At 45.4% G+C, this 10,666-nt stretch overlaps 1 gene segment (V, D, J or C); it reads right to left on the bottom strand.

The window, feature by feature from the left end:
• Window positions 1-483: 483 nt before the first annotated feature.
• On the bottom strand, window positions 484-9,981 carry LOC122741077. The segment is given in 2 exon segments: window positions 484-800; window positions 9,857-9,981. Coding segments are annotated over 2 exon segments (366 nt in total).
• Window positions 9,982-10,666: the final 685 nt, after the last annotated feature.

The following is a 10,666-nucleotide window of genomic DNA, read 5'->3' as shown; positions in this document are numbered from 1 at the left end:
GGAAAATCCATGTAAAGAAATTCAGTGTAAGCAACGGGGTGCATGAGCATGAAGGACAGAGACTGGGAGCAGGATGAGAACAGAGACTTATGACAACGATGAGTTCAACCTGGGAGCTGAGCCAGTGGCTTCTTCTTCTTTTCAGGGACAAAGCCTGATCAGAGAGCCCTGGAGTAGGGGTGAAAAGATCCATGTGCCTTTGGCCCTAAAGGGAATGGACAAGGCCTTGGGCCTTCATACCATCAAGAAATCCTTTCAAGCAGAGAATAGAGTCAGAGACAACTAGCAGCAAAAGCCAGTGACAGGACAGGGCATGTGACAGACAAGGCTTTGTGAGGAAGGAGGGCACCTGTGGGGCCAGAAAGGGGAAGCCCTGGGAGGTGTGAGCCTGCCCAGAGAGCAGGGGCTGCTCTGCCCTGGGGACCAGAGGAAGCAGCTGCTGCTCTGAGCTGAATCCCCTGAGCAGCCTGGGGAGGTTTTTGTTCAGGCCTGAAGCACTGTGGGAGGCCAGTTATAATCTTGCTGACAGTAATAATCTCCAGCATCCTCAGGCTCCAAGCTGCTGATGGTGAGAGTGAAATCTGTCCCATACCCACTGCCACTGAAGCGGGCGGGCACTCCAGATGCCAGGCTGTTAGCCCCATAGATGAGGAGCCTGGGGGCTTGGCCAGGTTTCTGCTGGTACCAATTAAGGTAGTTACTTACACTCTGACTGGCCTTGCAGCTGATGGTGACTCTCTCTCCTGGAGACCCAGACAAGGAGGCTGGAGACTGGGTCAGCACAATGGCTCCTTGGGAATCTAGGAAAACAACAAAATTAGAGAAAGATAGAAATGTGTGTATGTCCAAGTCAGACTATTGGAACAAGACAATTCATTGGAGCCCTTGAAATCCCAAATGACTGACAAGTGTATGTATTTACGATCAATATGCGATATAAACTGTCTCTCCCACAGACCTCACAGTGTTTGAAATCCAGGGCCTGGCCATGCTCCTCAGCCCCATCTGCCTGTGTTGTCCCTAAACTTCCTCACCCACTACATCAAGAGGTCATCAGGTATTTAATCCCTGAAAACCTGTGCTCTCCTCACCCCTTCCCTACCCTGCTGGGTCTTACCCTGACCCCAGAGCACCAGCAGCCAGAGGAGCTGCCATGGGGAGACCATCCTGGCCTTCAGACACCTGCAGAGAGAGAGCAGTCAGAGCCCTGAGGGGGCAGCAAGGAGGGAGGAAGCTTTTCTACCCTGAGCAGGGCTCCCTGCAGGCCCCTGGGGCTCCCTATGCAAAAGAGCCCCAGGTCTGCTCTGAGCCTCCTCTCAGGACCCTGTGAGTCACCCTGAGTCACCCTGGCTGAGCCTGACTCTGGGGGAGGGGCCTCCCTCCTCTCTGTCCTCAGTGTGTGACCTCAGGAGCAAAGGCAAGCTCATGTTTAGTGTCTGACATGGGAAAGGTTAGAGCTGGTTGTGGATGAATGAGGGGAGGCTTCTCTCTGTGCCCCAGGACTAGATCCCCCATAACCAGGAGAGAGCTCCCAGCCCTGGGGAAGGGGCAGAGATGGCAGGAGTTCACAGCTTGTAGGCTTTGGAGGTGTCTCACTCATGTACCTTTTCGTCTTCTTCCCCCTTCTGGAGAAGGTATGAATTCAAGAGGCAGTGAGGAGCTGGCTGACACTGGACAGACCTTAGCCTGATTCCCTGGGAAAACCTAGTATAGCCTCATTCCTAGGGGAATGGGTTTGTCAATCACTAGATGAGATTACTGTAGTTATTCTGAGCATTGCAGAAGGAAAATATGTCTACTCTTGCCCTCATTTTCCCATTCCAGATATGCACTAAAGTTGAACACCCACACTCAGATCCATTCCATATCCTGGCTGTGACTCTTTCTAGAAATGGAGATCTCAGTAAATCTATGCGTCCAATATGAGGCTATGAAGGTGACCGTGACTGGCTCAGAGGCTGACATAAGGATAGTGGAGTCATTCACTTCTGGCTTATCATGTATGTTCTGGGGGATTGCAAAATCCCCCTATTTGATCCACCTTTCAGTCTCTCCTTTCTCTAATGAATCAACAATGAATGAATACATGACAAAACATTTACACTCTTTGAAAACATTTTCTTCTTATGATTACATTCTTAAACAATTTTAACCATTGTTTCTTCTCAATTTTGAGGTCCAAATTTTCTTCTCCCCTTTCTTTCTCCTCCCTCCTTGAGAATGCACACAATCTGATATGTTATATATGTGCTGTCAGTTAAAACATATTTTCACTTTAGTCTTGTTATGAAAGATGACATATACAAAAAAAAAATGAAGAAAAATAAAGAATATAAAAAAGTACATTTGCTTTCAGGCTCAGCACAATTAAAGCCTGCTTTAGAGGCTAGAGCATCTAATCAGACAACTGGAGGCCCATCACCAGAGGTAAAAGTGATTAGAATTCAGAAGGAGTTTTTGAGGCCGTTCCTCAGCAGGGATCTGTGCCCGGCAGTGCTTATGAGAATTTGGAAGTGCTTTCAGGGCCCATGTTAGGGGTCCAAGGCCATCCCTGGGTGCAGAATCCCCCACAACATGCCAAAGCTGTTGTCAATCAGTGATAGAATTCCTCGTTTAGTTCAGTTTGTTTGATCAGATAAAATGGAGTCATAGGACACCTAGTCTGGTATCAAGTATACAGCAGGTACTCAATAAATGTTTTGGAATTGCATGGAATTTATTAGGATATTGCTGCAATCATCCCTTTTATAACAGATGTCCTCATCAAACATTGCTGCCCTTCTTCCAATGATTGCTAAGCACACCAAAACTCCATGGCAACTGAAGGTTGTGAACTGTCCATGGTCCTTGCGGTGATATGATTCACTCTTAGGTCATGCAGCACAAGGAGCCCCACTGACTGTGGGCTCAGGGATTCTATCAATCCACCAAAGGCTGTTGGGACTCCAGCCATGGGACCAGGGAGCTGATTAGTGTGTGACCATGATCAGGACAATGGTGCCCTCTGCTGGTCAGAGGGAGGAGTGACAGCAAGTATTTTTCATGTTCTTTATCCTTTTTACTACTTTCAACAGCTAGGATTGCTAGAGTTAGAATAGGGACGTGGGAAATCACCTAGAAAGGGCATAAGGCCCAACTTTTCTTTGCCACGGTGCATATGTGCCCACCAGCTAAGGTGAGCAAAGTAATACAGCAAGAGCTCACAAATGTATAGAAATATATCATTTGCAAACTACTCCAAATTATGACTTTTGACCCTTGCAGCAACCCTAGGAAGGTAGGTGCTCCTATGAGCCCCATTTGATGATAGAGGAAATGGAGGCTCAGAAGGGTTATATGCTTGTTAAGATTCAGGGGAGAATGAGATTCAAATAAAGATCTTTGAGACTCCACCCTGAGAGAAATGATTTTATTTTAATAATCAATTATTGATTGAGATTCAGATTTCCCCTTTCTGATTTCTTTATCCACAAGTCATTCCCTTGTGTGTTATTCAGCTAGCACCTGAAGGACATTGTTGATAAATGATATTGCCTCAATCCTCTAGGCACATGCTTTTCAATGTTGGGTAGACAGTCACCCCAGCTAGGAGACCTTACAAATAGAATCCAGTCTAAATGAGATCTTGCTTTAGGAAGTAAGCCCTTGTCTCTCCTTGCTTCCTTCCATTAGAATTTAGGGTCACCTACTTTATGAAGAGGAGAACAAACAAGTGGTGCCTGGGTAGAGATGGATTCTTTTGCCCAGATTGCTGTAGGTATCTGAGTGTCACGAGTCACACTCTCTGCTGGGGGAACTGAAGACTTTTTGCCCTCATTCTCATTTCTATGTGCAATCCATCACGGATTGTTACCCACTCAGAGTCGATTTCTACCCTCAAGTACACCCCTTTTCCAAAGGCTTTTTAAGCATTCAAAGGCCATCAAGATTCATCTCTTATCTGTGAAAGCCAAATCACCTTTCTTTTATTATTTGTTAGTCATAACAAATTAAATCACTCATGATAATCCAGAAATTATGTCTCGACTTTTAACAAAACTCATTACTTTATTAGTCCTTTAACTGACAATATTAGATCTGGTTTTGGAGAGGTGTATCCAGATCTTGGCAAAATGGCTTCATTACCATTGGATTAAAGTCTCTTAAGGCAACTAAATTGTTATTCCTCCTGATACTTGCCTGGGTAGGAAGGGGCAATATTCTAGGGAGACACACAAGGCTTTCCCTTTCTTCTCTGTGCCTGTGCATGGACTCTCTCCCATCCCTTGTAATGTTCCAATTCCTAATGCTACATCATAGAAATCCAGGATTTCTTCAAGACTCAGTTTAAGTAGAACTTCCTCCAGGATCTCCTTTTCTCTTTCATGGAGGCCAATTCAGGCTGGCTGTCAGGAAACACTATGTAGGAACTGAAACCTTCTGGTCATTAAATAAACGTTTGTACTACATTATCAGTATTTCAAGAGAAAAAATCCTCCCCTTTTCTTTTTTCTTCCTTTCAGTTCCCAATAAAGTGCATTGCTCACAGGGTAGACTGATACCCCTGCACTCCTCTAGGCCCTGTAGTGTGACCAGATACATCTCAGGACAAGGTGAGATTTCTCAGGTCTGTGGGAGGTACCTGTTATTTCTCTCCCTGGAGATCTTAACATGTCCCAAACATAGATGGGCTACCTTGGGAGGCAGGGACTTCCCCCTCAATTGAAGTCTTGTAGTCGAGGCTGAATGACCCTTTCTCAGGTGTGCTGAAAAGGGGATTTCTTTCAGGTATGGCTTGGATTAAATGCCTGAGGAAACCCCTTCCAACTCTCACATTCTGTGATGCTGTGACATACTTAAAATCAAGGGAATAAGTCCATGATGAAGTGAGCTTTCCAGCCCAGATCTGCCTAACTTCAAGTCCTTACCTCCATTCAGTGTGTTCTCCTGCCTTTTGCAGGGGCCATGACAAAATGAGGAATTTGACCCTTTCTCCTTGGACCTAGACCATTGTAGAAGGTTCGGCTTCCTTAGTAGCCATCAGGAGGACAGCAGATACAACTGATTGCAAAGCCATCAGTGTCTATTTATACAGAGCTCTTGTAGGGCCAATAGAAAAGGTTTTCACCAAAGTTGTTTCCAGCCTCAGATTTAACCAGAGAAGAGAATTCCCTCCTTACTTCACAATAGAAAAGATGCAGTAAACTGCTTTTAGGTCTACCTGACCCAAGTCTCTATTCCTTTTAGTTCATTGTCCATTCAGTTGTCAAAGTGATTTTTCTAATGTTTTGGTCAGACCAGGGCACCCTTTCAATTCTATAAACTCCAATGGCTCTATAATATGAGTGAGATTTTCCCCATCCTTTAGTTATGAGATTTACCATAGTTATAAGTGATTTAATTAAGATAATAATGAATATATTAACTAAAATTGTGATTTATTATATTTAGATATTATTTTATTACAATTATATAAATAGGTTAAGTCTCTCTTCTGACTAACTTTCCAAATTCAACCATTAACTAGTATCACAAGATATAGTAGTCAGCAATACTATATTTTAGAAACCATGAGTGAAATGCTTGACTCAAGGAGTTCATGCAGCTCACCAGTGGCATGCTTGAATAATAGGAGGGGCTCATGCAGCATGACTATGACCCACACTGTTGTCATCATAACACTTTGATAAGAGTATTGGAAAATGCTGACATTATGGTCACTAGGCAGTTTCCCATATTTCTTAAGAATATGCTTTAATTTTAGAAGTGCAACTAGTTAAGTTTAATGCTATGTTATATAAGTGCAACTTTTGGAAGGGTATATAAACCCAAGGATTTTGTAACTCTGGGTCTTTCAGGCCCAACCCCTGGATGACCGGCTTTATTGTGGGACTAAAATTCTCTCAATAAACCTATTTGCTACAGCCTGGAAACTTTGTTGTTTCTGTTTCTCCATTGGACTTAGAAATTTTCCTGATACTAGCACCTCCACTATCAAAGATCCTCAATTTGGGGTTCAAAGCTCTACAAAATCTACCCTCTCCCCCTTTCTAGCATTCTTGCCCCACATTTACCCCACTGATCCCATGTGGTTTACAATATGTAGACACTGACTTTCTAGCTTTTCTTCCAAAAAGACACACTCTTTCCAAACTCTGAGCATATTCTCTGGATCTCCCATATTGCACAGAACAATTTCTCTTCTCATTTATAGCTCCTGGCTTACCTGACTTTTTCCAAATTTCAGCTAAAACCCCACTATCTATTAGAAGCCTTTCCCAAGCCCTCTGCTGATTATGTCTAATTCCTCCTGTATATAGTTTATCTTTAGATAGATGTTTGCCTTTTGTCTCTCCAAATAGACTGTGAACTCCTTGAGGACAGGAACTGTCTCTACACTTCTTTGAATCCCCAACCATTAGCACACTTATTGATCCATAGGAGTCCTTAAGAAATGTTGACTGACTGATGATTGACTGACTGACTGCTGTGATGAGAGTGACTATAGTAACAGTTGTTGACCATTCCATCTTCTGCCATCTCTGAGGAAACTACTGAATGTCTGCATGGTCTTGAGGATCCTTGTCAAACAATAACTCCTGCTACCATGACTGAGAAGCCTGGCAGACTTTACCCCTCTCTAGAACAAGGGGTCATTCTCAGCCCTGGCCACAAGTTCAATCCCATGAAAGCCTCTCTTCAAGTCTCTGGTTCTTCACACACCCACCAAGTGCCCTGGGGGAAAACCACTTAAGACTTAGGTTTGACTCATTTCCAGGGTCTTCCCAAAAGGGAAAGTGGAAAGCTACACAAGATATTATGTCAATCAGTGCCAAGACAGTGATGGGTTTTCTTTACATTAAAGACATGCTTAAAATGAAAGATTCCAAAGTGTCCATTGACAAGAGACTTGAACAAGGAGAAACTAACATATCCCCTGGTATACCCTCCCAAGATACTTGGAATGAAACATCAGAAAAGGAAGCACTTTGCAGGGAGAGGAATGTGACATTTGGCTTCAGCTCTGCTCTGTGTAAACAATTTCCTTGAAGTCTGTATCTTTGGGCAAGCTTGACCAGGGGTTGGGTTAGGCCTCCTGCTTGGTAGTTATCTTCTCCAAGTGAAGGAGTTACAGAACTCTCCTGCTCCCAATCAGTATGTCTGAACTTCTCAAATCCCAATCCTGCCTCCAAGGTGGAGAAATTGATCTCAATCATCTATATGCAGAAAAGAAAAGAAAAAAAAACCAGACTCAGACATACCCAGGCAGGATGTGTATTTGACTGTTAGACACTAAAAGTTTTCATGCTTCTGGGATGGAATAAAGGCCTTAGCTTCCACCCACCCCTACAAGGAGATGCTCAATAGGAACTTACTGGGCAGGTTGGGGCAGAGAGTGAGTCAGGGGAAGATTGATTCGACTTAAAAATTACAGCATCACTTCAGCTAATTTTTACAGATGAGTCAACTCAAAATCAATAAGCCAATCATAGCTTCCCAAGATCACAGAGCTAGTACAAGAAAAAAAGGAATTTTTGTGAAGAATCATATAGAAACACAGAAAATGCAAGAAAGGATTCCCTTTCCTGCATTGTGGATGTTGTGGCTATGTCTGAGATGTCAATCCCAGTGGATATAGGGGACACTCATACACATAATCTCTCTCAAACACATTCTTAGGGAAAGATGTTTCTTTGTTCTGTAAAGCAGCATCAGCCTAGGAGATGTTTAGATATAAATCATGGGGTGCTGGGACCAGGGAGCGGATGTTCACCTGATAAAAAAGTTTGGTTGCTAGAGCCTCAGCCCTCTACTCCTAGTTCAGCCTCTTTTTTCTTTGGTACCATTAGAGTTAAGATTCCTATTTCCCAGTTCTTCCTTCTTCCTTCCCTCTTCCTCACTCTAGATTCATTACATAATATACTCCTTCATTTATTCTATAATCTAACTGTCTTACTCTCCATCACAAATGATGTCTCATCTTCAGTCTCCAGGCCATTTCCCAGGCTGTGCCCCATTCCTGAAATGCTCTTTCCCCCTGCCTGATTCTGAAAATCCCCAGCATTCTTAGAAGCTGAGTTCAAGCACCTTCTCTTCTGGGATATCTGATTCCCTCTGCTGCCCACGCCTCACTTTCCAAATCAACTGAAATTACATTTGTATAGACTTATTGTTGCTACTCTATGACCTTTCTTTCATATAAGAAAATCCAAATAAAGAAATTCAATATAAGCAACTGGGTGCATGAGTGTGAAGGACCGAGAAGGAGAGCACGGTGAGAACAGGGAACCAAGACACCACTGAGCTGAATATAGTAGAAGAGCCAGTGCCCTCTTCTTTCCATGGACAAAGGTCAATCAGAGAGCCCTGGAGTAGTACTGAAAAAATCTGTGTCCCTTTGGTCCAAAAAGGAATGGACAGGGCTTTGGACCTACATACAAGCAGGGAATAGAGTCAGAGACACAGCAGAGATGGCCATTGAAAGGGTGTGACCCTGCACCCTATTCTCCTAGGAAGTCACCTAATGCCTGGTGGGATGTGCCCACACAAGGACACCCATTAGCCTGAGTCAGCCAATAACGACATGATCCTTCCAGATACAGGAAATGATGACTGGAAATGATGACTGGCTAGGTGAGTGGAGGCATTCTCCTTGGCTCTAGGCCAGGCCCAGATCTCAAGAAACACAGCCCTGTGAGACCAGGGTGTCCAGGGCTGGAGAAAAAGGCATCTAGTCTATATCATGAAAGCCAGATGGTGCAGTGGATAGAGCACTGGGCCTGGAATCAAAAAGATCCATATTCCTGAGGTCGAATCTGACCTTAGGGACTTACTAGCTATTCGACTCTGGGGAAGTCACTTACTACTGTTTGCCTCAGTTTCCTCATCTGTAAAACCAACTGGGTAAGTAAATGGCAAACCACTCCAGGATCTCTGCCAAGGCAACCCAAGTGTGGTCAGGAAGAGTCTGACATGACTGAACAACAGTAACAAACATGGAAACAGACAAATTATTGCTACAGAGAACTACAGCAAAGCCTCCTTAATATGAATGTATGCTCCCAACAAGAGAAACACACTATGTGGAGACACAGCCATCAAGTAGACTCCAAATGTCAGCATTTCCCCGATTTGTATTTTCCCCTATGCTTCTTAAGGGGCTGTGCTGCCTCCCCTCTGCCTAGGGACAGGGCATGTGACAGACAAGGCTTTGTGAGAAAGGAGGGCACCTGTGGGGCCAGGAAGGGGAAGCCCTGGGAGATGTGAGCCTGCCCAGAGAGCAGGGGCTGCTCTGCCTGGGGACCAGAGAGGAACCAGCTGCTGCTCTGAGCTGAATCCCCTGAGCAGCCTGGGGAGGTTTTTGTTCAGGCCTGAAACACTGTGGGAGGCCAGTTATTACTCTGCTGACAGTAATAATCTCCAGCATCCTCAGGCTCCAAGCTGCTGATGGTGAGAGTGAAATCTGTCCCAGACCCACTGCCACTGAAGCGGGCAGGGACTCCAGATGCCAGGCTGTTAGCATAGGAGATGAGGAGCCTGGGGGCTTGGGATGGTTTCTGCTGATACCAATGAAGATAGCTACCTACACTCTGACTGGCCTTGCAGCTGAGGGTGACTCTCTCTCCTGGAGACCCAGACAAGGAGGTTGGAGACTGGGTCAGCACAACGGCTCCTTGGGAATCTAGGAAACCAACAAAATTAGAGGAAGAAGGAAATGTGTGAATGTCCAAGTTAAAGGATATAACTATGCTCCTCATGCCCCATCTGCCTGTGTTGTGTCTAAGCTTCCTCATGCACTACATCAAGGGGTCATCGGGTCTTTAATCCCTGAAAACCTGTGACCTCCTCACCCCTTCCCTGCCCTGCTGGGTCTTACCCTGAGCCCAGAGCACCAGCAGCCAGAGGAGCTGCCATGGGGAGACCATCCTGGCCTTCAGACACCTGCAGAGAGAGCACTCAGAGCCCTGAGGGGGCAGCAAGGAGGGAGGAAGCTTTTCTACCCTGAGCAGGGCTCCCTGCAGGCCCCTGGGGCTCCATATGCAAAAGAGCCCCAGGTCTGCTCTGAGCCTCCTCTCAGGACCCTGTGAGTCACACTGAGTCACCCTGGCTGAGCCTGACTCTGGGGGAGTAGAAGGGGCCTCCCTCCTCTCTGTCCTCAATGTGTGACCTCAGGAGCAAAGACAGGCTCCTGTTTAGTGTCTGACATGGGAAAGGTTAGAGCTGGTTGTGGATGAATGAGGGGAGGCTTCTCTGTGTGCCCCAGGACTAGATCCCCCATAACCAGGGAGAGCTTCCAGCCCTGGGGAGGGGGCAGAGATGGCAGGAGCTCACAGCTTGTAGGCTCTGGAAATGCCTCACGGGTGTCTGCTCATACAAATGGCCCTCTCCTGCCCCCCTACTGGAGAAGGTGTGAATTCCAGGAGGCAGTGAGGAGGGGCTGGCTGACACTGGACAGAGCTTAGCCTGGACACTTGGGAAGAACCTAATAGAGTCTCATTTCTGGGTGAATGGGTTTTGTCAGTCACTAGATGAGATTACTGTAATTGTTCTGAGAGTCATTGAAGAAAACATGTCTATATGTGTCCCCATTTTCCCATTCCAGACATGCACTAAAAGTGAGGACCTTTACTATGATCAACCCAGTATCCTGGTTGTGACTGTTTCTAGAAATGTGGAACTGGGCAAA

Source organism: Dromiciops gliroides, chromosome 2 (genome assembly GCF_019393635.1).
Source record: "Dromiciops gliroides isolate mDroGli1 chromosome 2, mDroGli1.pri, whole genome shotgun sequence".
Classification (NCBI taxonomy): Eukaryota; Metazoa; Chordata; class Mammalia; order Microbiotheria; family Microbiotheriidae; genus Dromiciops; species Dromiciops gliroides.
Note: the sequence above shows the minus strand (reverse complement) of the source record. Positions and strands in the feature narration are given on the sequence as shown.